The sequence below is a fragment of the Hylobates moloch genome, unplaced genomic scaffold (genome assembly GCF_009828535.3).
Source record: "Hylobates moloch isolate HMO894 unplaced genomic scaffold, HMol_V3 SCAFFOLD_8, whole genome shotgun sequence".
Taxonomy (NCBI): Eukaryota; Metazoa; Chordata; class Mammalia; order Primates; family Hylobatidae; genus Hylobates; species Hylobates moloch.
Genome location: NW_026652283.1, coordinates 90,570,139 through 90,597,537, shown reverse-complemented (window position 1 = coordinate 90,597,537; position 27,399 = coordinate 90,570,139). Strand labels below are relative to the sequence as shown.

At 45.4% G+C, this 27,399-nt stretch overlaps 1 protein-coding gene across 3 annotated transcripts in view; it reads right to left on the bottom strand.

Moving 5' to 3' along the window:
* Positions 1–27,399, bottom strand: part of SCN10A (sodium voltage-gated channel alpha subunit 10) — a 90,685-nt gene that overhangs the window by 15,651 nt on the left and 47,635 nt on the right. For 2 of the 3 annotated variants that reach the window (XM_032159135.1, XM_032159137.1), the window contains 8 exons: positions 25,910–26,083; positions 15,267–15,626; positions 13,330–13,776; positions 11,869–12,009; positions 10,126–10,249; positions 8,957–9,111; positions 5,679–5,852; positions 975–1,097 (listed from right to left, as the gene is read on the bottom strand). In XM_032159135.1, coding sequence (XP_032015026.1) covers positions 975–1,097; positions 5,679–5,852; positions 8,957–9,111; positions 10,126–10,249; positions 11,869–12,009; positions 13,330–13,776; positions 15,267–15,626; positions 25,910–26,083 — 1,698 coding nt within the window. The remainder of the gene's footprint in view (positions 1–974; positions 1,098–5,678; positions 5,853–8,956; positions 9,112–10,125; positions 10,250–11,868; positions 12,010–13,329; positions 13,777–15,266; positions 15,627–25,909; positions 26,084–27,399) is intronic. The other variant, XM_032159136.1, reaches the window with a different exon arrangement.

The window sequence follows — 27,399 nt, the reverse complement described above, 5'->3', positions numbered from 1 at the left end:
CAAGTTAATTTCAAAAGCCCACTTTTGTTTTTGAAGCTATGATGACTACTTCCAGCCAATGATAGTGGAGCAAAGCAAAACCTTATTTTCTGCTGGGGAGCCTTTTGTAATTATGAGGAAAAGGTGGGTGTCAATCAGCAGTCTCTAAGAGAAGGCTCTGGCTGTGAGCATTCTGTCCTGACGGAGGCAGTTAGGGCAAGGTGGAGGCTGACGGTGGTGGATAAGGAAAGGGGTGGATGGAAGGGAAAAATTCACAGGATCTGATGATTGCATTAGGTAGGAGAGAAGAAGCATTCCAGTGGGTGGCAGCTGAGGTAATGAGCTGATGATGTCACTACTTTTAAATGGAGTATTAGAGGAAAGACTCATTTGTCATGGAAAGACAGAGAACTTGGGATGTTCTGGAGATGTTGGCAATAAGAGGCAGAGTTGGGTGATTGAGATAATAGATGCTTGTGGAGCGATGATTCAGGATCACTTCACTAAGAGCAAAGGGGGTGAGGTCTGGGTCCTGGTGGCTGTAATATTTATGGGTGACAAAGGAAGAGGGGCCCACAAAAAGACTTGAAAGAGAACTAAGAGAGTTAGGACATGCAGCACCACCAAAGTCAGAGCAGGAAGTGAAGACTCAGAGCCTACCTTTGGAGATGGTGCTCAGGGTTGGTGGGATGGAGGGCATAAAGGGGGAAGGGTTACCAAAAGCTGCACATCAGAGAAGTTTTTGTTTGTTTTTTGAGACGGAGTCTCGCTCTGTCACCCAGGCTGGAGTGCAATGGCACAATCTCGGCTCGCTACCGCCACACCTGGCTAATTTTTGTACTTTTAGCTGGGACTGGGTTTCGGCATGTTGGCCAAGGTGGTTTTGAACTCCTAACCTCAGGTGATCTGCCCACCTCAGCCTCCCAAAGTGCTGGGATTACAGGCATGAGCCACCGTGCCTGGCCAGATGAGAGAAGTTTTGAGGTCAGACTTACCCGCATGCCTTCAAATCGAGACAGAGCCCTCAGTGGCCGCAGAGCACGAAGGGTTCGAAGGGCTTTGATGGGAGCCACTTCAGAATATTCCAGAATCTTCGCTGTGAGACTTATCAGTGAGATCTGAGTGCAGGAGAGGGCAGAAACATCACTCTAGGTTTCCAGAAAGGCAGTCCTGGTGGAAGGAGATAGGAACTTCCCGCCCAGCCTCCCATCCGTACACATCTAAGCCATCATCCTAACTCTCACCTTATTCAGAACTCCAATGAGAGGTCTAGAAAGAGTTCTGTCTCTTCCCTTGTATTAAAAATTTTATTCACCACTCTCTTAAACAATCTGGGCAAGCAAAACTCAGTCTCTAACATCACCAACCTCTGGTATGTAGGTGGCCAAGCTTCCAGTGTATTAAATCAACCCTTCCTTTTCTCTCTAGGGGTAGCAGTCAGGCCTCAACAACCTTGAACTGATTTTCAGAGACTTGGAGATATGATGTTCCCTCCTAGGGGCTATGCTGAGAGTCTATTCTGAGGAATATAGTAATCTGAATTATATTTGCTCAGAGAAGTGGAGTGGAAAGAACAGTGATTTGGGTGGGGTCTAATTCCCTTTTGGACCCTGATTTTTTGTGACCTTGGGTTAGTGCCTGGCTAGTCCAGGGTACTTTCACCCTTTGTAAAATGAAAAAGTCAGACTAAGAGAATTCCAAAGTTCTGATAGCACTGCAGTTCTTCAAAAAGTTTCTGGTATGGGTCCGTGAGATCTAGCTTCAATAGACATCTGAGATATAATGACTGACTTGTGAGCCCCTTTTGGTCTGTCAGTTTTCTTTAAGTGATGGTCCAAAGACTGCAAAGGAAAGAAACTTACATGAAAAAGTTCCCCTGCTAGGAACTTTGAAGGTGCCAGGGAGATGTCATAGATATGGGCTATGACCCTGTCCTGTGAGATCTTAGCCACATCACAGATGGTGGGCTGAATTCAGGCTCAGCTTACCCTGGCAGTTAGGTGGGATGCACACAGGAGCTTCAGAAAAGAAGGGCTTTATACTTGAGTGGCAGAGTCCCAAGCGATGTCCATTCTTTGGATGAGTGGCTTATTCCATCAGGACAAAGAACTGGAATGGAAGGGACCCCCTTCCTTCATTCATGCAAGGCTCCAGACATCAGCAGGCGAGACCCAGCTGCCTGGGTGCCTGAGGGTAGGGAGTTTTGGGGCCAGTTCCATGCTGAATCCTATTCAGTCTTTTGCTCAGCCCCCTGGGAAGTCTGCCTCACATGGATAATCTGCAGCTGGGGCAGACAGGTGCTGGTGCCTCTCCAGCAAAGTCTGTCCACCCAAGCCCACCTCCATTCCCACTGCTCAGCCCACTAGCCTCCCAAGTAGTCTCCAGGCCCTAGTACTGCACCATGCATCTATTCTCCACTGCAAATCTGATTATGATCATGTCTTTCTCTTACTCCCAAACTTCACTGGTACTTTATCACCCTCAGGATAAGCTCCGTACTCTGTAGCCTGTGTCATATTGTCACAACCTACTTTTCCAATCATATTTCACCCACACATTCTACCCAAATCAAATTGTTCCCTGAGCATACTTGTGTCTGTGCCTTTGTTCAGGGTCAGGCTTTAGCTAAGACGGGCCTTCCCCAGTCCCCTTGCAGCTCCTTGCTCCCGCTCATTTCTATGCCCCACATCTAATGCCACCTCCCATAGGAAGCCTTCTCAACCACCCCACCCCAAGAGTGGAAGAAGGCTCATGTCTCTGTGTCTCCAAGATACTAATTGCCCCCAGCAGTGCTCAACACATTCACCCTTATAATACATTTATTTCCATGTGTGTCTTGTCTGCTGAAAGACTAAAGTGTAAGATCCTGGAGATAGTGAGTATTCTGTGCTTCTGTTTCTTGCAGAGCACTTCATAAGACAATCCTGTATTCAATAGTTATAAATAGACATTTGACAAATGGAAGAAAAATAGGAGCATTGGGATGGCTAGAAGGAAGGAAAGAAAGAAGTACAGCTGGATGAAAAGTTGAACGGTGATTGCACAGAGGGATGAATTAAAGGATACAACGATAAATAGGATGGATTTAATGTATAACATGAATACTATAGTTAATAATAGCATATTGTTTTCAGTATTTTTGCTAACTGAGTAATTATAGCTGCTCTTGCCACAGGGGGAGAAATGGGTAACTATGTGAGATGATGGATATGTTAATATGTTCCACTATAGTAATCATTTTACTATATATATATATCTTATAACATCATTTTGTACCCCTTAAATATTGATATGATTTGGCTGTGTCCCCACCCAAATCTTACCTTTAATTCCCATGTGTTGTGAGAGGGGAGGGACCCAGTGGGAGGTAAGTGAATCATGGGAGCAGGTCTTTCCCATGCTGTTCTCATGATAGCAAATAAGTTTCATGAGATGTAACGATATTATAAGGGGGAGTTTCCCTGCCCAACCTCTCTCTTTGCCTGCTGCCATCCACGTAAGACGTGACTTGCACCTCCTTTCTTTCTGCCATGATTGTGAGGCTTCCCCAGCCATGTGAAGCTGTAAGTTCAATTAAACCTCTTTCTTTTATAAATTGCCCAGTCTTAGGTATGTCTTTATCAGCAGCATGAAAATAGACTAATACAAATATATATTATATTTGTATAAATGTATTTTAAAAAATTTTAAAATATAACAGATACAAAAAGATGGATAGGATAGATAGTTGAATGGAAGGATGGAAGAAACAAAGAAGAAAGGAAAAGTATGAAAGCAGGGAATAGTGAATGGATAGATGAGATAGGTGGATAAGAGAAGGATGGATGGCTGGATAAAATGACTGATGCATGAATAGAAAGATGGGGATCTGGACAGAACAGATAAATGGAATAAATTAGTGAATGACTGAAAGGTTGATAGGATAGATGAATGGATGATGAATGGAAGGGAAAGGGATGAATGAACAGATAAGTGGAAGAAAGGAAGAATAGATGGATAGGTTGAAGCAAGAATGGAAAGATGGAAGAATGAGTGGATAGAAGGATGAGTGAGTAGAAGGATGCTTGGATGGAAGATGCATGAATGAGTGAACAGAATGTTAGACGATTGGACAGTTGGATAGAAGAATGAATCAAAAGATAGAAAGATATAAGGGTTAAGGATGATGAATAGATGGAAGGAAGTTTAGAATAAATGATTGGGCAGAAGAGAAGAGGGAAAGAAGAATGGGAATGGATGGATGGAAGGAGAGGACTGATGGAGATGTACAGCTGGAAGAAATAAAGATGGATGGATGTTTGGGAGGAAGGAAAAAGGAAGACTGAATGGTTGGATACAAAAGGTGAAATGTATGGAAGGAAGGATGGATGGTTGGAAGGAAGAATCAGTAGGAAGATGGATGAAATGAGTGTGTGACTGTTTAAGGTGATTAGGACTGAGACTGGTGAGATCAACATAAGCAGGAGTGACTGTGCCCCTAAAGGGGTGGGACACCAGAATAATAATTTTCCTTTCATTTATGAATAATTATTTTATATGCACAGAATTATCACCCATGACTCAGATTTCAGGCCTCACAGCTAATCCTTGTGGTACAGTGGCCTGAAGCTGCTAGTGCATTGGCATCAGGGAAGAAGAGAATTGAATGCACAGGCCTGCTGTGGAGGGCCTGCCAGCACAGGAGGCTGGACAGAATGTTCTGTGCTGGACCTCATCCAGCTTCAGGAGGCAAGCACCAAATACAGACACATTTCCTGACACCTCTGCTGGGCAGACCTTGATGCTGGCAGCTGCTGGAGTGGGGCAGGCAGAGACCAACACAGTACATACCTCACCCTGCTTGCAGAAACCCTCAGCTATGCGGCAGTGAACAGATAACTCAGGTAACCATGCTGCAAAGCAAAGAAGGTAGTGGCCTACACAGTGATAGTGCAATGTGGTGGTTAAGATGAGGAAGAGATGACTGAGGAATCACATGTCTGATGTGTGAGAAGCACACAGTCAATTCTCTAATGCAGGGGTTACTGGCCACAGGTTACTATGAGTGTGAACACATGAACTCCAGCTCATTACCTCTCCAAATGGGCCCTCTGTTCTTTTCAATGCCACTGGGGAGCAGGCAGCAGTATAAGCTCAGTGGTTCTTAGCCATGGCTGCACCTTGGAAATGCCTGGGAGCATTTATAAAATACAGGTGCCTGGGCCCCACCCAAGATCAATAAGATCAGAATCTCTGGGGTAGTGGTGTTCGGTCACTGCATATTTCATAGCTCCCCAGGTGATTCTCAAGTGCAGCCAGGTGTGAGGACCACAGACCTGCAGGTGGGAAGATTCTCTGTGCTCACAGTTCATGGCTCCCCGAGGTCCAGAAGCCCCATCTGTGGATGCACGGCCATAAGACTTCTGAGAACTGCATGTGTCTTCTCACTTTGGATGTAAAAATGCAGAGGATTGCAGGGATCTTTCTGAATGGAGACCTAATAACTCACCTAACAATCACTATTGTGTCGCAGTCACATACTGCCTGGACTTTACCACTCATGGGTGTCAGGGCTATTCTCAGACTCCTCACTAAATGCTCAAAGCTTTTCTTTGAAGTAGCCCTTGAGGGCCAGGTCTCTGAGCTTCCTTTGCACTAGCTGTAGCCAGGAGTCAGAGGGGAGGACCCCAAACCCCACATGTTCCCACTGAGCCACTCACATTCACAATGAGGAAGTCCAGCCAGCACCAGGCATTGGTGAAGTACTTTTTGAAGCCATAGGCCACCCACTTAAGCAGCATCTCGAACACAAAGATAAAGGTGAAGACCCTGTCAGTGTACTCCAGCAAAGCTTTCACCGTGGGCTTCTGGTCCAGGTAATAGTCTTCGAAGGCCTGGAAGGAAGAAAGGATGCAGAATGGCAGGCTGCCTGGACCCACAGCACTGGGGCCCAGACTGATAGGGAAGGACCCAGCCAGCCCTGACCACAGTCCCTGGAAGGGGATTTGGTAGTCAGCTTGCCAGTAGCATTTTGTTTGTTGTGGGGAGGTAAAGTGGGATAGTGGAGGAGGTACTGTGAGATACAAAGCATGACTTCTTCAGGGCCAATGGGGACACACAGCCCTGCTGATATTTGCAGGGATGCTGAATGCAAGGGAGAAAGAAAACCTTCTCAAACTGGATTTTGGAAGTGAACCAAAGGGATACTAACAGTGACTTTGTTTAAAAATAAAAGCATCAACGGATGTTCACAGGCAGTTTACAAAAATGAAAGTAAGAATCGCCAACACACCTCTGAAAAAGAATGTTCTATCTCACTGGTAATCAAGGAAATCCAAATTAAAAGAAGATGCTGTTTTTCTTCTATCAGACTGGTGGAGATGGAAAAGAATGGGGGAAACCCTAGGATGCTGTGGCTGTGGGGAGCTGCCACCCTTACAAGTGACTGGCAGGAGTGAAAATATGGCCAGTCCTGTGTGAAGCCAAATTGGCAATGTGACTCAAAGGTTTCAGGAACCCAGCAATTCCTCCTTCAAGCACTAATCCTAAGGACACTGGAGGCTGTTGGTGCCCACCCAGCTCCTCTTTAAGGGGCCAGTGCCCCATCCTTCATCTGCTGGGAGTGTCAGCTGCTAATAGTTCACGGATGCGGACACCCCCTTTACCTGATGGCTTCGCTGGGCTGGAGGGAACTGTGTCCACCTTGGGAAATGCTCATCCTCCCCGCTGGGGCAGCCCTCAGCCAGGGACACTGACAGGGGGATTTACAAGGGCTGTCTCCTTTGCCTCAAGGTGGGACAGCTCTGTGGTGCCCTTTGTACTTCAGGGCTTTCCATGGGATCAGCTGAAGCTGGATTTCAACTGAACCCATATCTTTTCTCAGCTTCAGATTCTGTGTCTAGGACCAGGACTAAGACAGGAGATTATCCAACATCTCTAAGGGAGTACACATAGGGAATATTCAATGTGTATTAGAAGTAAACATAGAGATGGGTTGAATAAATTATAAAGGAATATGTTATATCCATTAAATAATATCAGAATATTTACGGAGAAAATGTACTGAGGTTATAGAATGCATAAATGTGGCTTTATTTTTGTAATGTGTGCATATTTTATGCATAAGCAAGATGAGAAGGAGGTATACCAGCATGTTTTCAAAGTGAGCTTCTCTTTGAGTGATAGGGAAATGGATGATTTTTTTTTCTTTACCTTTTTCTATAATTTCCAAGTATTTTTTTGGTACCTTACTTTGTCAGATGAAAATGCATGTTATTTTTAAAAGGTACTCAAAGTGAAAGCCTAAAGAAGGCTAAATTTGGTGCCAGCCTGTTCAGTCCCAGGGGAAAGGAGATGGGAGGGAAGGGAGAGCTGCAGGGGGGCGGGTTGGGCTGGAGCAGTGCTGCAGGTCTGAGCTTCCTCCTGGGAATGCAGGGGGTGGACCGGGGTGTGAGGAGAAGGGGGTTAGAAAGAGAAGGGAGGGAGCAAGGGAGAGCAGAGAAGTGAAATGAGGAGAGAAGGCCCATAAGCCAATGAGGTAGTGAGGAGAGCACCTGGCCAACAGCACATGTGGTTATTATTTTAATCCAGGAGGACTGGAAGGAGAGGAGCGTAGGTGTGGAGAAAGCACAGCCCAGCCCAGCCCCCTCTTGCCCCTGCAATTTGGCATCTACACTGTGCTGAGGTCCGTGTGGACAATCACTGCCCTCTGCCAGGGCACTGGGCACCTGCAGCTGCTGTCACACCCTCCCCCCTGCACCCAAGATGGCAGAGCAGCCCCTGCCCCGAAACTCTCTTCTCCCTTGGCTTTGCGTCATTGCCACCCTAGTTTTCCTCCCACCTCTCAGATCCTGCCTTGTCCCGCACCTGTGCTCCTCCCTAAGGCTGAGGCCATGCACCGAGCAGTTTTGTCACCCTTCCTGGGCAATCTGGCATTTAGATGGAGGCCCAGATATTTAGTAGGTTGTTTTTAGAGAGTAAATGACACATGAGGTGCAAGATGAGTGAAAACACTGCAGCCGTGAATCAGAAGAGTGGGACTGTAGTCCTAGCCCTTCAACTAATTAGCTGCGACCTTGGACTCTATTCCCAGCCCTTCAACTAATTACCTGAAGCCCCTCATGCCTTTGGGCTTCGACTTCCTCATCTAGAAAATGCAAACAACTGAGGATGTTAAGTCCCTTCCTGTGTCTATGTCTACCTTGGTCTACTGGCGGAGTAGTTGAGATTGTATAAGGAGCTTAAGCCACAGTACAGAGAGAACCTTCCTTCTTTGCTCTACAAAGCCCAGTATTCAGCCAGGGCCTTAGAGATGTCTCCCAACTCTGAATCTCTATTCCCATAAGGCCTTGTTATTCAAAGTGTGGGTCACTGAGGGCAGTGCAAGCATCACCTGGGAGCTTATTGGAAATGCAAATTCTCAGGCCCTGCCACAGCTCTATGGAATGAGAATCTGCATTTGAAGAAGCTCCTGGGAGATTAAATTTTGAGAAGTGCTATTGTAATGATTTTCTGTGAGCTTTAAAGGAGTAATTAGTAGCATTTGGAAGTGGTTCGATAAGGAAAGATAGTCCTTTTTGTACTGTAGGCCTTCAGAGAAGGCCGTGTGTTGGGGAGGTCAGAGGGTGGGAAGCCAGGGGCTTCGGGATTAAATAAGGGCAAAGCTGGGTTTTGCTGCTGACAAGTTGGGTGACCTTGGACGAGTCTTTTAAACATTTTGAGTGTCAGTTTTCCCATCTATATAGTGGGATGCATACACTCACTCACTCAAATGCTTGCAGTCAGGTTTGGCAGGCCATGGCACGGGCACCTCGAACACCTCCCATGCTCTGCTGCTAAGAGGGGCCCTTGCCCTGGGCTGCAGCTCTCCTTCTAGTGACAAGGTTGGGGACTTTCAGCTCAGTAGTCAGGAGAACCCACCGATGCAGCTCCAGGGCCTTTAGATTGTAGGAGATTCCTATCTGGAGGATTTGGGGGCAGGGACTGTGCCTCCCCTTACCAGAGATCCACTGCTGAGCAGGATCATGAAGATGATGAAGCTCTCAAACCAGCTGTGCTCCACAATACGGTAGCAAGTCTTGCGCACCTGCCAGCCCACATCCCATGGACTCTTGGTGGTATCCACTTTGCAGCAGGGACAGCGGCGAATGCATCCTGTGGGGAGAGGTGACTGATGGTGGGTGATGGTCACTGGGCAAAGGGGATAATTTCTGCTCCTGCTGCAGAGAAACCATTCTGCTAGGAAACCCACTTGTCATGCCCTTGGAAAAAAATTCTTTCCTGGAATATGGGTGAAGAGGGGTCCCTTCTAGGCAGTCCCTCAATCCAGACCTGCAGGTGTTCCTCTCCATCATTAGTCTTGCCCACTCTGATGTTTTTCCTAGCCATATCCTTCTTACAGATGACACTAGTGGTCCCTGTCCTGCCCACCTATACCTAGAAAACAGACAAGCTACAGGGTATGAGCCTGGGGGTGCCTGAGGGGGATATGCTCCAAGCCCAAGCTGAACTGAGGGCCACGACGTGGCTGAGATGGGGATTGGGTCCAGCCCAGCTCAGCCCAGCCCAGGGTCAAATAAAACTATTAACAAAAACTCAAGTATTTAAAAAATTTTTCTACGTATTTTTAGAAAGCATTGAGGCCACAATTCCCTTCATAGAATGGACTCTTGATTCATTCATTGCAAAAATATTTATTGAGAATGTAATGTGCCTCACTGTTCTAAACACTGAGAAGAAAGATGACTAAGACACAGGTTCTGCTTTTGAGAGCTAAACAAAAGATTGAGGGAAGCAGATACATCATGGCCCTCCTCTGGGTCCTTCATGGTCCAAATCAAGAGTTTTCAGTGGTGTTTGTGGTGGTGACTACCTTTCCCCCTTTCGACTCAAAAGGGCTGGTTTAGAACTCAGGGAGGGGTTTTTGAGGGTAACGAGGAAGGCACACGTCTCTCCGTGGTGTCTGATAGGGCATGAGATGCAGATACCACGGCCAGGCTGCTGCCAGCTGGGGCACGTGTGTCTGATGCTGGCGCCCTCAAGCCTGGGAATGAGGCAGCAAGTGGGCACAGCTTGTTTGTCTTCTGTGGATCCCAGGTGAGTGTTCTCTCAACTGGATTCTGGCCCTAATTAACATCAGTGTGAGGGGGCCTGTGGCTGTCCCTTCACCTTCTGTGAAGCAATCATCTGGTTCTTCTAGGTCATCTGCCAGCTCAGGGATCTTCCTCAGGATCTCCTCAGGATCTGGGCAGTCCACCGTGCTGCCCTCAGAGGAGCTTGTGTCGTCCACTCCCTGCAGGGGAGAAGCCCAGGGCAGTGAACTCGTCTCTCCGCGGGGCCCGGGGAATTGCACGCGGTCACTGCAGGTTCAACTGCACCCATGTTTGGTGCCTCGCCAGCTGAGGCCTGGAACACTGCTGTTCTCCCTGGAGTCCCAGAGGCTTAGCTGTGTGAGACTGTAAACCTTCGGGGCCCCTGATGGAGTGCTGGCAATGGCCCGAGACACCGTAATTACACCCATAACGACTCTCGGCATTCACTGGGCTTGAATATTTAATCAAGGAGTGATGCTGCAGGGGCCTGCTGCCCTCCTGGCAGCTCCAGCCCTATAATGTCTCCAGATGAATTCAATTAGGGGTTGAAGCTGCTCTCATATTAGTAAACCTGATAGCTTGGCTAATGGACCCAAATGGTGGGGCGGGTCCCCATCTGTCGCTGTCAGGCCCCTCCTGCCTAGCCGGGGTCATGGACAAGAAAACAAAAACAAAAAACCAACACCCAGAAGTTGTGTACTGAAAACACTGAGTAGGGACAACTAGCCAGGGGAGTCCTTGGAACATTTGGGAAGAAGCATGACATCCACGTGCAGAATGTGACAGCCCTCACCCAGTGGGAACCAAGCAGCTTCTGTTCACCCACAGCCCCCAAATCCCGTCCCAGCCCTCCCTCTTATCTTACCCTGCTGTGGTCAGCCTTGCCTAGGGCACACAGCCAGTGGCTGACATTCTTCAAGCTGAAGGGCTTGATAACTTTGGGGATGAATTATGACTTCCTTATCTCTGTTGAGCCCAGTGCCTGTCACATAGTCAACACTCAGTGGCTAGGTGTCAAATTAAATTCTTGAATTGAAGCAGTGTTATTAAAGATGCTAAACTTTTATAGACGCCTCTTTCCCCATAGCTTGTTTCCTTCAAGATTTGTAAGTGAAACCACATTTATTTTTACCTTGTATAAGACAATCCTAAACCTCAAATCTTCCAGCTCAGTCTCTGTGAGGCTGTCACTTCACTACTCACCTATAGAGAGCCTCTCCCTAGCCCCAGGCTGCTTTTGCCTAGAGAAAATGAAGTGGACAAAAGAAAGCAGGGGAGAATCACAAGGGAAAACTTCCTCATCTGTGAGCACCTCCAACTCTTATTTGCTGGCCCTGAAAGATATTTGACTTTCTTTGTGCATTGTCTTTCGTTTCCTTTTTTCTTGGCTGTCATTTCCTGGGCACTTACTTTGTCTCAGGCAGGACCTAAACATTTGACAAGCAGCATCTCATTTAAGCTTCAAAATAATCCTACCAAGTAGGCATTACCATTCAATTTCATAGATGAATAAATGGAGGATCAGAGAGGTTTAGGAACTGATCTTAGGTCCCACAGCTTCTGGAGTCTCACTCTTTCTTTCTATACCTACAGCCACCCTGGAGTGAGATTGTGGCAATGGTATAGGGTGAAAGTTGAAATTGTGCGGATTAGCCGGAGGTTGGGAGGGACTTTAAAAATTCCCAGGATAAGAAATGAGGTTATGTGGTTGAGTGCAGTCTGGAATACCCCATCTTCACTCCCACCCTCCAGCCTCTACCAGCCCACTGGTCAGCGTCTGGCTGGCTGTCCAACCTCTCCAGGAAGCTCACATACCTACCTCGGCAGGGGCCTGAGGAACAGACTCATCTTTCCACGTCTCACCCAGGGATGGAGCCAGGTCCTCAGAAGATGTTCCAGTGCCTGGGCTCCTGGGTGTCAGGTGGTCCTCACACCTCTCAACTTGCTGCAGCTGCTCCTGCTAGTGAGAGAGGGTCCCAACTGGGTGCCTGGCCCCACCCTTAGATGACCAGTTCTAAATTTGAAGGGATCTTGCACATCACAGGCTGCCAGAGACAAGGGTTTCATATATGCAACTCACGTACATACACATATACATACACATGTGTGAAGTGAGCATGAAGACTATAGCTAGATAGACCTGTGTTTTATCCTTGGGCCCCATTAATTATAAGATGTGTGACCTTAGGCAAGTTGTTTAACCTCTCTAATCTTTGTTTTTCCCATCTTCAAAATTGAAAAGGCTAGATCTGCATCATTCAGCTGTTTTGATGACTAAATATGTTAATGCTTGTAAAACACCTTGCACGAAGTGCTTGGCTCAATAGATGTTAGCCATGACCGTTGTTATTTGTCCAGAGGTCAAAATTGTAGGGAACTTGGCCACCTGGAGCTCCCTAAGAGCCCCAAAGTAACTGAAAATGCTTCTGAGTAGCAGACTGCTGTCACAGAGTTCATGTCCTTTACTCTGGGGATGGTGATGCCCTGCCCTCTGCTGTCACCCAGACAAAGGCATGTAAAATATGGCAGCTGATAACAGCAGCTGCTGGAACACAAGTGACGACTGCAGGGAAGAAGGCTATGGGAGAGCTACAGACTGAAAGCACAGCTTTTCTGGACCACTTAGTAACCTGGCCAGCAGCCCTGCATGTTCCTGAGGCCCCACAGGGATCCCTGCCTTCCCACGCTGGGCAGAGGTGAATGCCCTGAGTTACTGAGAAGAGGTCAGCAAGGGTTGATATACCAACTTAAGGTAGTAAGGAATAGTGCCAAGTATTTAAAAATATATATTATCAAATGGCTCAAATGTGCTTTAAATTAGTTGGTGCCAAAAGGAGTGTGTCATTTCCCTGTGATATCACTTGTGGGGAAAAGCTGGCTAAATGAGTCACATAAGAATCAGGACTTCTTAGGATGCTGGTAAAGATTAGATGAGCCTTGCTCTTGGACAACATCCTGTTCTTAGAGAAATCTCATTCGCATCTCATGCACAGAGCCTGGGTTGGGCAGAGCGCATGGGACAGCTGTGTGAAAGACAATCCCCAAGCACCTCGAGGTGGCCTGTTGCTCACCTGCTGCACCCCACTCCCTGTTTGTCTGCCTGGGGAATTCTGACTTTTTCTTCTAGGCCCTGCTCAAACGCCACCTCCTCTGGAAAGCTTGGCATGGTTTAAACTTCTTTATGTCAAGGTCTCCAGTGCATTTCCCTTTTGCCCTTTGTCACTCAAGCCCTGAAGCCCCTCCCCACTGCCTGTGGCTGTCCCTTGGGGATAACTCTTACCTGTCCTTTGGGGATCACTTCCTGCTGGGAGCTCTGAGCATCTTCCTCACCATCATCCTCCAAGTCATCAAGATCAGATTCACCTTCAGCAATGGGCACAGAGACCCACACAGTAGGATTAGCGATGAAGTCACTGTGCTCATCCCTGGGGCCTCTGGGAGCTTGGAGCCCTCCAGAGCTCCCCCTGGCAGTATTGGCAGCAATGTGGTTCTCAGCCTTGGAGCTGGAGAGTGGGAGTTTCACCACCAGCTCGGGCTCTGCCTTGGGCCTGGGGAATGGGCAGGGCCTGCTGAAGAAGCTGCAAAGAGCCTGCTTGGTACGATGGCCAAAGACCTGGATCCGTGCCAGGGCCACCTGCAGGTTGTTCACCTCCCCATCATCCTCTGGGGCTGTGAGGTTGTCAGCACTGAAAGAGTTCAACAGCAGGGCGATGAACAGGTTAAGCACCTGAAGAGAAGGAATGGAAGGGAAGATTGATCAATCTCTAAGCTGAGCCCCACATTGGCCTACGGGGTTAGCAGCTGGCTGGCACGACAGCCATGGCCTGGGCCTCTTCCTGCCCACCTGGGATGCTGTCCCTTTTGGGGGAATGGACATTCTGAGAGCAGTTGAGGGAAAGTTTGGGGATGTCCTGGAGTGACCCGCCTCAGTGGACGAGGCTTGGAAGCATATTTTCCACCATAAAGGAGGAGCCCCCTGCTGAGCAGAGGGACATTTAGGGACAACAGAGAGAAGGCATTGGCCCTTCCTGCAACCATCCTCATGTGCCAAAGCCCTGGGCTCTGTTCCTGACTCTGGAATCCTGGGCACATCTTGCTGCTTCCCGTTCTTCACTTGAGAGCAGATGAAGAGTGGTTGTGAAGACAAAATGATACGAGAAATGTAAAAGTGCTCAGAGGGGTAAACTTCCTGTCTGAGGGTGAGGGGCATCTGTGGCTCTACAGGGATGGTGGGCTCAGCCTGGAAGAACAGAGTTTCTGGGATGCAGGCAGAGGAATCTCTGGCTCAGGGGCCAGGGTGGAAAAGACTAAAGAGTCTGGATTTGTTGTTGCTTCCGTTTTCTTGGTTTAGCTTTCTTCTGTCTATAAAACTCTCGTGAGGAAAGAACTCAAGTTGGTTGATGTCCAGGGCAATAAGAAAGGAGCTTCCGGAAGACTGCATCCTCCCACACAGCCAGTCAGTCCCAGGAGGGCAAGGACCCCCCATGACCAGAGTGGGTGGAGATAAGCTGAGGGCAGGGGGCCAGGCTGGGGTGGAGAAGGGGTATTGGGGCTTATTGGCAAGTGAGTCTCCAGAGGGGCTTCCTCCAAACATGGAGTAGATTTTGTTATTATCTCTGTGGCCTTGGATGTTGTCTGTGACCCATTGTGCCCCCTCCCTGCGGCCTCTCCCCCTGCTCCCAGCTAGGACCTGTGCAGCTTGGAGAAATCACTCAGCTCTTACTTCCCTGAATAAAAATGTTTTCTGAGCCCCCTTAGATTGGGGAAGGACATTTTTCCTTTAACAGCTAATAGACACCATTTATTGAGTTCCTGCCTCAGCCCAGACATTGCATTAGGCGATTTGCATATGTCATCTCCTGTCATTTAATTCTCCCAGTGAACCCATGAGTAAGCACTATTTTCTTGATTTTAAGGAAATTAGATCTTGAGGAGATTAAGTCTATTGCCTGGGGTCACCCACCTAGTAAATGGTGGAGCAGAGATTCTACACCAGGTCTTTCTTTTCTAATCATATATTCTCATTCCTGCAAGTCAGGCTGCCTCCCAAGGCACACTTCTTGTAATGAATCCCACAAGAATTTGAAAAGTTTGAAGACTTTTCAACAAGAGAAGTACAATCTGGGCATAAAAATGCAGATCAAAGCTTTTTCAGTTAACCCAGAAGCCTTCTCCTTTCCCCAGGAGACAGTGCCCCCAGCAGGGCTCACCACTCACCACCAGATTCCCTAGCACCATCACCGTCAAGAAAAGGATGAGACATATGGATTTTTGGCCAACTTCCATGCAGGCCCACATGTTCTCAATCCACTCTCCACAGAGGATACGGAAGACAATGAGGAAAGAGTGGAAGAAGTCGTGCATGTGCCAGCGGGGCCAGTCTTCATGGGGCGCGGAGATATTTTTTCGGTTGTTACGGTAGTTTTCCCCTAGGAGCTGCTTGCCAACCAGAGCAAAGACAAAGACAATGATGGCCAGGATGATGGTGAGGTTCCCCAGTGCCCCAACTGAGTTTCCGATGATCTTGATGAGTGTGTTTAAGGTGGGCCAGGACTTGGCCAGCTTGAATACGCGCAGCTGCAGAGAAACAGAGACTGTCAGGTTTTGGTAGCTGTGCTCATTACCTTTCATCTAAAGTTTTGCCTGGAAACCAAACATCTGGGAAAAACACAAGGCCTCTCATCCCATTAAACCAGGGTGTTTTCTGGAAGCTGCTTTCAGAGACCTTTCTTCCTATGCTATAAATTACTCAAAAATATGATCAGCCTTCTATGATTCCTAAGTATCAATGTGCTTCATTGACTATTGGCCGAGTCAGGGTCTTGTACTGGGGTGGTGGCCTTGCGATTTGTACTCTGTTCTATAGCCACAGGCCTGATCCCTCCTGAATATGGGCCTCTTCTGTGGAAGTGGGGTGGGTGTGATGGGGCTCACAAATAAGTGAGAACAAGCTTATTTTTGACCCGAATAGAGACCAGCCTCCTTCAGGTAGGGGATGACTCACTGCATTTGATAGTATTGGCAAAACATCTCTTAGGGCATTTCTCATCTTGGGGCAGTGGACACCATCGGTTGCTCCTACCAGCTTTGAAACTGCAAATGTCCATGATTTCATGGACTCAGCATTCATATGTTCATTTAATTGACCAACCAACCTACCCCCCGGAACACCAGCCGTGCAGGTACACGGCAGTGTGCTAGCCTGTGAGGTGTATGAAGAGAGGTGTGTGGGCTCTTGCTCTCATGGAACTAATGATTTAGTCACTGAGAAAAGATGAAGTCTCAAAAAGTCTTCATTGTAAACTCAAATATGCTAAGTCCCACAAGACAGCAAAAGCATCAAGCATAAAAATGTATAAATGTTTTAAAATATATTTGCATGATTCTCTAATTTGTTAGGAAAAAAATATCTGAGCTCAACTGTCAGTCTATCAGTCAAGGTGTGTTTATGGAGGACCTACTAAGAGCCAGGCTGTGGCTTAGGTGCTAGGATGCAATGCTGAACAGAACAGTGCAGCTACAATTTTATCACCCATATCAATGAGTAAATCCCATGGGAGGAGGTTTAATCCTCTTATACAGTAAGTACCGTATACATCTCTTTATGTGATGGGGGAGAGCGGGTCCACGTTCACCTTACACCCAATCTGGAAATTACTCTCCTCATATGGGAAGCAGAGCTTAAAACAACAACTCTGTGGACTGGTCACACACAGAGGCAGCTGATAAACACAAATAAAAACTGAGCATTAGTAACTAGTATGGGGAGCAGGAAACGTAGTCCATCCCCGCTTTAAGACTAGATCCCAAAGAGCTATACCCTTCATGTAAGGATGAACCACAAGCCCAGGAGAATGCAAGGAAAATCGAATGGCTGGTGCTAGGTACCAGCTACAGGAGGAAAATTGACGCTGAGCATTTGGAACAACAAAGTGGTGCTCATATAGGATTTTAGTTGGAATTCACACTACCTAGGTATTTTAAGTTGAGAATTTAATTTAGAGCAATTCTACAAAGTGCTCTGCAGAATTAAATGTGAATACTCTCTGGAGGAACCTGCCTTTATCCCAGGTTTCAAAGTATTCCCTCAAAAATTGTTTAAGAGTTGCAGTAAAAAAACAAACAAAAACAGAAGGAATGAGTCATCAGGAGTGAATGAGATCCAGAAGAAACCACAGATGTGGAAATAGTCATTCCATTTCTTTAGATGATATAATTATTAGTCAGAGATAACAGTATAATTAGGTATAATATGTTAAAGAAATAAAATAATAACTTGAAACTATGTGCAGAGAATAAAAAAACTATAGATAACAATAACAAGTTGTGAAAAACAAATACACTCTTAGAAATGAAAAATATAATACTTAAAATTAAAAATATTATGAAGAAGGTTTGCATCAGATTTGACACAGTTTGGGAGAGAATTAGTGAATTGAGGATATATCAGAATAAATTATTCGGAATGTAACCCAGAGAGACATAAGATGAAAAATATCAAAATAGTGTAAGAGACATAGAGGATAGAATGAGAGAGTTTAACATCTATCTAACCAAAGTCCAGAAGGAGAAAAAATAGAATGGAGTGGAGGCTATAATCGTCCACATAATGTCTGGGAAGTTTCCAGAATTGAAGAAAATTACAAATCTAAAGATTCAAGAAGTCAATATATCTTAAGCATTATAAATGAAAAGAAATCCACACCTAGACATATTACAGTGAAACTGCAGAACACCAAAGACAGAGAGAAGATTTAAAAAGCATCCAGAAAGAAAGGAATAACAGTTAAATTGAAAGCTGACTGCTCATTAGCAAAAATGGAGGCTAATTGTTGGAATACTATCTTCACTGAAGGAAGATGAAGTATCAACTAGAATTTTACATTCATAAGAAATGTCTCTCAAAGACACGGGCAAACTGAAGAGCAAATTTCAGATAAACAAAGAGGTTACGACCAGAAGGCACTTATTAAAAGAAATTCTAAAGGAGGTACTTCAGGTAGATAGAAAGTGATCCCAGAAGTAATGTGTAATGTGTAATATACAAGAATGTGAAACTGTGCTCCAAAGGGTTAAAGAAATCAGTAACTAAATTTTCAGGCTTACAGGATACCAGATAAGAAACAGCTCACTGAAAATCTGAAACTCAAACTGTGTTCCAAAGAGTAAGAAATCACTAACTTACAAAAATTCTTGAGTTTTTAGGATAGCAGATAGGTAAAGAAACAACTTGCTGAGACACTGAAACTCCCTCCCCTTGTGTGATGATGAAAAAACTGGCTGAAATCAATTGGAACCAGGATGGTCGACTGGAGTCTGTGCAAATGAGCTTGCTGACGTCATGGACTGAGTTTCCACTTCCTATTGCATACTAACTCCCCCCAGATTTGCATATGCAACCCATGAGTTAGAATGAAGAGATACCTGCGCAGGCCCAGGGACTCTCCAAACCTCCCCTTTCCTTCCGCCAATCACCTGCAAATCCCGGTATCCACCCACTAAACATTTTCTAATAAAAATACTGCCTTGAAGACGGCACAGGGAGACAGATCTGAGCTTGACCTCCTGTCTTCTTGCCAACCAGCTTGCAATATTAAGCTTTTCTTTTCTCAAAAACCTGGTGTCATAGTCTTGGCTTCCAAAGTCATAGTATTGGCTTCTAGAGCATTGGGCAGCGAGCCCCCACTGCCTCTATAACAAACGTATAAAGAGCAAGAAAGTGCTAAGCATGAGAGTGAATCTAAATAAACATTGAATGGACACAACAACAATGTCTTGTGAGATGTGGAAGAGATTGGGCACATGGTTTCCATTCACTGTCTCCTCCCAGGCGCAACGGAAGACTGTTTTCCAGTTTTGCTTGCAAATAGTTGGGGTCATGTTAGTGGGTTCTGTCTGGTGGAATGGAGATGGAGACAGAACTAATATACATGACTTTTAGACATAGCCTTAAACCCCCTGCACTTTTTCTTTCCCTTTCATGTTCACCATAAAGGTCACTAATTGAAGATGGTCATGATATGAAATAATCCTAGATCCTTGAGTCGCTACTGGAAGTAGACACTCCCAGGAGAGCTTCCCAACAAGCACTGAATGTGCTGTGAGACATACATCTCTATTATGTTAACTCACAGAATTAGAGGGTATCACTGCAGCTAGTTGTACTTATCTTGAGTAATGGAGAAATTGCTTCATTGAAAAAAGGTATTGCCTTTTCAAAAGCATCAACTATGTGGCACTGGCTTAATGATCATGTGGTGGGCAACAAGGAAGCTGACAGGAGAAGGCTTGGAATGTCAATCTATGTTATTCAGTGACAAAAATATTGCTGGTAAAAATTTTGAGGCAGATCATGAGCCTCATGAACCAGCAACCCTAGGGGAAGGGTTTATTAAACCTTAGTATTGTGGGTCAGTTGTAATTGGCTATGTGGTCAAGACAGTACAAGAAAGAGATTAGCTCAGGAAAGATTTAGCTGGTTTATAAGAAATAAAAGAAAATATAATCCAGAAGTTTAGAGCCTTGAAGATTTAGGGAACTGTACTGCTTCTAGATTCCAGGCAGTGAGCAATGGGATTAAGTCTTCAAATGTTAAGACTAAATTTTCCAATTAAATGAAACAACTCTTAACAAAGCTTTTAGTAATGGTGTAGCCACTGTTTCTTGTGCAAGAGAAAGGCGTAGGGAAAGGAAAGCAAAGAAATAAAGAACACTTGAGAACTTTGTCAAAGAAAGCACTTTGTGTGGCAATGAGAGGTCTGAAGCCATCTAAGTTTTTGAAGTAATTGTATTGTGAAATAAACCATAATCCCTGACTGAAAAAGCCTTTCACTGTTTAAACCTTAAAACGGACCTTGGCTTTCCATTTTCCCACAAGCAGGAGGCAAACTTTGAAGGTTATATTGGCCTCCTTCAGGTATGGCAAAGTCACTTCTTGGAGTCCCACCTAGAGCTGTCTGGCTTGCATTAGGCTATGATATGAGTGAGAAATAAACCTTTATTGGGGTAAGTTACTCAATTTTAGGGATTGTCTGTGTAATAGGTAGCTTTATTTTTCATTGATTAATAAAAATTTTTATAAACAAGATAAAATTAAAATACTTATCATTACAATAAATTGGGAAAGGATATCTGGAATGAAAAATTGTCTTGGAGGAAGGTTAAAGATTTTAGCTAACTTTTGGCTTTGATTAAGTTAACTAATGGAGAGTTAATTTATGCTGTAATTTCTGCAGCCACGACCTCCTGGGCTCAAGTCATCCTCCCACCTCAGCCTCCCAAATAGCTGAGACTACAGGCACGTGCCATCATGCCCAGCTAATTTCTTTTCTTTTCTTTTTAAAATTTTAATTTAATTAATTAATTAATTTATTTTTGAGATGGAGTTTTGCTCTTGTTGCCCAGGCTGGAGTGCAATGGTGCGATCTCAGCTCACCGCAACCTCCGCCTCCCGGGTTCAAGCAATTCTCCTGCCTCAGCCTCCCAAGTAGCTGGGATTACAAGTATGCACCATCACACCTGGCTAATTTTGTATTTTTGGTAGAGATTGGTCTTCTCCATGTTGGTCAGGCTGGTCTCAAACTCCCAACCTCAGGTGATCCACCTGCCTGCGCCTCCCAAAGTGCTGGGATTACAGGCATTAGCCACTGCCCCTGGCCTTCTTTTTATTTTTTTTAATGAGACGGAGTCTCGCTCTGTTGCCCAGGCTGGAGTGCAGTGGCATGATCTCAGCTCACTGCAACCTCTGTCTCTGGGATTCAAGCAATTCTCGTGCCTCACCCTCCTGAGTAGCTGGGATTACAGGCGTGCGCCACCACACCCAGCTAATTTATATATTTTTAGTAGAGATGGGGTTTCCTCCTATTGGCCAGGCTGGTCTCCAACTCCTGTCCTCAAGCAATCCTCCCACCTCAGCCTCCCAAAATTCTGGGATTACAGGCGTGAGCCACCCTACCCGGCCCCCTTGGCTTTAAAAAAGAAAATTGGCATAACCTTGGAACCTTGATACCAAAACCTGGCAAGGACAATGAAAGTCAGGAAAATTATAGATCAAATATTACTCATCGATATGGATAAAAAAATCTTAAGCAAATTTTTAGCAAACTAAATCTTCCAATGTATTAAAAAATGCATCACGATCAAGCTAGGTTTAAGCTGGGAATGTAAAGTTGGTTTAACATTAGAAAATCAGTTAATATAATTCACCACGTTAGCAGATTAAAGGAGAAAATACATGATTATCTCAATACATGTAGAATAATTGTCTGATAAAATTAAACATCCATTCATGATAAATATTCTTGATAAAAGAGAACTTCCTAAACTGACAAAGGTTTCTTATCTTTAAAAAAAGCCTGCTACAACTGTTAGAGTTGGTGAAATATTGAAAGGATTCTCTTTGGGATCAGAAAATTGATAAAGATACCTGTTATTAACACTTCTTTTCAACAGGGTACTGGATGTCCTAACTAGCACAGTGATCTAGTAAAAAGAACCTAATGGCATAAGGATTAGAAAAGAAGAAATTAGGCTGGGCGTGGTGGCTCATGCCTGTAATCCCAGCACTTTAGGAGGCCAAGGCAGGCGGATCATGAGGTCAGGAGATCGAGACCATCTTGGCTAACACGGTGAAACCCCGTCTCTACTAAAAATACAAAAAATTAGCCAGGCATGGTGGCGGGCGCCTGTAGTCCTTGCTACTCGGGAGGCTGAGGCAGGAGAATAGCGTGAACCCGGGAGGTGGAGCGGCAGTGAGCCAAGATCGTGCCACTGCACTCTAGCCTGGGTGACAGAGCGAGACTCCATCTCAAAAAAAAAAAAAAAAAAAGAAAAGAAAAGAAGAAATTAAACTTATTATTTTCACATGATGTGATTATGTTAGAAAATTTAAAACATTGTATAGATAAATTATTAGAATTAATGAGACATTTCTGGATACAAAAATGTTAAATATCAAAATGCTAGCCAAAAATGCCAGAAAAGAACATTTAAAAAGATATGCAAGATCCTATGGAGAAAATTATAAAAACCTCATGGAAACATTTTTAAACTTTATTGAAAGACTGGTATAGAGAGTATACTATCTTCATAATCAGAAGACTGAATTATGTAAAGATTATAAGTCTTCCTAAATTGACCTATCAATTATAGCAGTCCCTGATGGGAAAAACAATAGCAGTTTTGTGTGTATGTGGGTATGTAACTTGGCAAGATAATTCTAAAGTGAATATGAAAGTGTGCAGGCCAAGATATTCTTGAAGTAAATTAGGTGGATTACTTGATTTACAGACACAGATACATTTAAAGCTGCCATAATTAAGACTGATACTGGTGCCAGGATAGACCAATGGACTAATGGAGCAAATGGAGCAAGGCTTTAAGTGACGGGAGGAGAAGCAATGCTATTTTGGGAGAGAAGGAAGACAGACTTTTTATTTCTTCTTTTTTCCCTCCTCTCTCCTCTCTTTCTTTCCTTCCTTCAATCAATCAACAGGTGTTTATTGAGTTCCTATGTATGTGCTGGGCCTTGTGCTAGGCCCTTGGGATAAAATGGTAGACAAGAAAGTCTGGTTTTTGCCTCATGGGATAGCAGGACAATTGTAAATGCCAGGTTAATTTGATGAGGGAATCCAACTTTAGATAGTGTGGTTGGGGAGGTCTCCTCTAAGGAGGTGACAAGTGCATTGAACACAGGTTGAGAATAAGCGAGCTAAGTGAAGACTAAAGGAAAAGTATTCCAGGCACAGTGAAAAAAACTTCAAAGGCCCAAAGCCAAGAAGTTCTCTGTTATGTGTGAATAAGAGAGAGTAGGCCTTTCTGGCTGGAGCAAAGTGGGCAAGCGGGAGACTGGCGAACTGGCAGGTCCTGATTATGCAGAACTTTGTACACCATCATGAGGAGTCTGGGTTTTATTCTCAGAGCAATGGGAAACCAGTGAAGTTATTTGTAGCAAATGTAAGTACTAACATAAGATGTTGGTAATAGGGAAACTCTGTGTGTGTGTGTGTGTGTGTGTGTGTGTGTGTGTGTTGTGGGATTGATGGTATATGAAAGCTTTCTCTTCAATCTGCTCCAGTTTTCTGAAAACCGAAAACTGTCCTGAAAATAAAGTCTATTAATTAAAACCAGGAGACTGACCAGCTGGCGGTGATTTTTCTCCAGCATTTCTTACAGCTCAGGGGCAGGCAAGGTGGAGAGAAATATTTGACTTAGACTCTCTGGTGAGGTTTTGCCAAACACAAAAATGCAAAGAGGCAGAGGGGAAAGGTGATTGAGTTTGTTTTCAAGGGCATGATAATATTGGTAGGCTGTGAAATCTAAGCCAGGTCATGAGGGAAGTGGACTAGATCCCAAAAGTGTGTAGCTGGTGGGTGTGGTTAGGGAATTGTGCATTGATCAGCATGTTAAATCGGCGAGGTGGGGACAGGGCAGCATTCCCCTGCAGAATCCTGTAGGCGCAGATTGTGAAGTAAACTTGCCTATTTTTGGTTGTTTGGGACTTTAGACTGTGGGATCAGAACAAAAGTAGCACATAGACCTTAAAACACTAAGCTTCTGCTTCCCCAAGTGTAGTAGAAATGTTCGTATTTTATTAGAAAACTAACTGTGGGCCTGCCAGGGTATGGGGGTGTGATATCTTGCTCTCTTGACGATTGTGCATAGGTACCTTATATTGACCATTAGCTTAGGGGCCTGCCTCTTGACATCAATTTCTAGATACCTAGAGAAATCTGTCCTTCTAAAAATGTGATTTAATTCTGACCTTCTAAGATTTTCAGGTTATGGATAAAGAGTCCTACAGGCCTACTCTACCCTTCTCCTCCCTGGGATGGTGACAGCACCATCAGCTTAGGCAGATGCCATCACCCAGCATTTCATGGCACAGCTGTGTCTCAGGACATGCTTTATTTGGTCTTTAGAGTGTTTTTAAAAATTGGATTAGTAGCCAATATTAAAGATATTTGCACAAAAATCTGGATTTCTGACTTTTTGTGGAAAATTAGTAACTCTGACAATAATGGACAGGCCATAGCCCGTCCCTCCCTCCCTCCCTTTCTCCCTCCCTCCCTCCCTCCCTCCCTCCCTTCCTTCCCTTCCTTCCTTCTTCCTCTCCTCCTTCCTTCTTCTTCCTTCCTTCCTCTTTCTTTCTTTCTTTCTTTTCTTTCTTTTTTCTTCCTCTCTTTCCTTTTTTCTCTCTTTTTCTTTCTCTCTCTCTCTTACTCTCTTTCTTTCATCTGTCTATCTCTTGCTTTTTCTATCTTTATTTCTCTCTCTCCCTGTCTCCTTTCTTTTTTGAGACAGGTTCTCACTCTGTCTCCCAGGCTGGAGGGCAGTGGCACGATCATGGTGCACTGCAGCCTCCACCTCCCTGGTCTCAGGTGATCCTCCCACCTCAGCCTTCTGAGTAGCGGGGACAACAGAGCGCACCATCATGCCTGGCTAATTTTTTCATTTTTTGTAGAGAGGGGGTTTCACCATGTTGTCCTTGAACTCCTGGGCTCAAGCGATCTGCCTGCCTCGGCCTCCCAAAGTACTAGGATTACAGGTGTGAGCCACTGCACCCGGCCTGAGATGGTCACATTGATTTCTATGTAAACATCCCTCCCTGGAGTTGTGCACTGCTTTGGATCTGCCTAGGTGAAATGGAGTACTCTTTGCCTGTCTACCTGAGGCAAATATCCAGTGCCCAAATCTTTTCCATGGCTGGCTCTATGTCACCACACATGGGCATTTGAGTTTGCCACCCCTGCTCCAGGTACACCAAGTTCAGGGGCTCAGCACTGTCTCACTGGTCCCCATGATAGGGTCCCAAGCAGATCTGTCCTAGTGTCTCGCTGCCTCCTGAACCATGCACCCCCTTCAACCTCTGGATGCCCAAGACTTGTCAGGACCTTGGGGAGATTGCTGGATACTCCCCTTTGTTTTGTCACCTCTCTCCAAGGCTAGATGCAGGGCTCCCAGTTAACACTGAGAGATCCTGAGAGCAGGCGGCCTGCGCCAACAAGCCATGACATTTCTTCAGGCCTCTTTCCTATTCCCAAGAGTCAGTGAGATGCCAAGCTTCCTCCAGATGGCCTGGAGACTCGGAAGAACCTAATGACCCGACACTCCTGGGAATCTGACAGGTTTGGCTGACAAACGTGGCTCTGATAAAAGTGGGTGGCCTGTGGCACTTCTCCTGTAGAGGGCGTCCTGCAGCTGAGTTTAGAGAAGAGCCGTCATTGCATGTGAGTGAGAGTAATAGGAGGCAGGTTGAAGGTGCTTGAGACATTGGGGCTCTGATTTCCGGCACCAGGGAATCAGAGAATGACTTCCCTGGGGCTGGAAGGAGCTGGGGCTCTGGAGTCAGACAACCTGGATTTGAGATCCAGGTCTGTGGCTTATTCGCTTGCTTGGCAGTTGGGAGACTTGGGGTCATCATGGAACCATTCTTTTTCCTCACCCACCCGTGAGGATCTTAAAAACGACTATCTCTCAGGGTTGTTGTGAGCATAAAATGAGGTACGTTTTTTCAAGTGTCCAGTGCTATGCCTGACACATTGTAAGTGCTCAGTAAGTATTAGCTGCTATGATTATTGCTGTTATTGTTATTTGATAAGAGACGAGGACAGTGCTTGGAAGTCCCCTCTTGGTGCAGATGAGGGAGCCAAGGCCCAGAAAGGAGAAGGCGCGTCCCCACTCTGAGTCAGCGAAAAGCTGGGACCACAGACCCGAGTCTCCAGTCGCCCAGGAATCAGACCCTGCTCCCTCCCACAAGGACAGGAGAGGAAGGGGGAGCTGGCTGGTGCAGTCCCCAGAGCACAGTGTCTTCCCTGAGTCTGGGTGGGAATTTCCCCAAGCCATCAAGAGAAAAACATTACCAAGCGGAAGCTCCGCAGCACAGACAGGCTTCCCTTCTTGGCCACGCCCAGCTCTAGCAGACTCACAGTGACGATGATGCAGTCAAAGATATTCCACTTCTTCTGGAAATAATAGTATGGGTCGAAGGCAATGATTTTGAAGACCATTTCAGCAGTAAAAAATATGGTGAAGACCTAGGAATGGAAACAAGTTTTCATCACAGTGGGATCTGTGGGGTCGGAGGCAATGATAAAAATGGCAGCAAGAAAATGTCTTATTTACAAAATAGAAAATCCTCTTGTTTTGTTCAGTTGCTGTGCTATCTGTGGGCTCCTGAGGATTGGCCAGGGGAACAGTCAACGTGACAGAATGGAGACATTTCTGCACCATTCTCAGGGGCTGTGCATGCTGCAGTTTTTCCATGTGAATGGCGGTGGGACTGGAGTAAGCGGATAGTCTTTAAGATCATTATTATAATATCATTATGTCAGTGAGGAGTCAGTCTGGTTCAGTAGTTAAAAAGTGTGGGTTGTGGGACATCACAGACCTGGATTAAAATCCCATCTCAGACATTTCCTAGCTTATGTAAGCTTGGACAAATAATGCATCCTTCCTGTACCTCAATTTCCTCATCTGTATAATGGGCATAAAATGAGCCAATGCATGTGCAGTTCTTAACAAAGAGCCTGGCAGACAGTAATTCATTCATAAATAACAGTGACTAGTAAGAACAATGATTCATTGTCTCTAAGGTTCTTTTAGGCTCTGTGTGTCTCTAATTGTCTTAAATAGGACAGAATTCTGACACTGAGAGAGGTCAGAACCAGGCTGGGGTAACACAACAACCAGCAGGGAAGGGAGACAGAGAAGGAGGAAAGCAAAGACCAGGGTCAGGTGCTTTTCCTTCATATCTTTTTATCTGAGCCCATCACCAGCCTGAGAAACAGACAATGCATCCTTCTTATGGAGAAGAAAACAGGCTGAGAGTTTAAGTGACTTTCTCATGCCACAAGAGTGATTCAAAGAATATCTATTGAGTGCCCCTTGTAGGCAAGTCAGTGTGGTGTGGTGGGGGGTAGGGTTGAGGTCTTGTGTCTTCCAGAGACCTGGGTCCACCCTGGTTCCACCCTCACCAGCTATACAATCTTGGGCAGGATACTTAACCTCTCTGAGTCTTAGTGCTCTCTTTTGTCATGTGAGGGTGACAATAACCTTATAATGTTGTTGTGACACTGGGATAACATTCATAAAGCACCTGACTCATTGCAGGCACCAAACACATGACTTTCTTGCTTTAAAAAAATGGTGCTTTGCTCTGACACTGTGGGAAAGGCATTTTCTCTCTCTTGCTTCCACTTTTCTAACTGTAGAATGAGGGTGTGGGCTCAAATGTCTATTCCATAAGGCCCTCTGTGGCTGACTTCTTGGGAACAAGCATTCTCTTCTCTTTCCATTTTTCTTTTTCATATCAACTTTAGGATGTGACCTCAGCCTAGGTGCTGCCAAAACA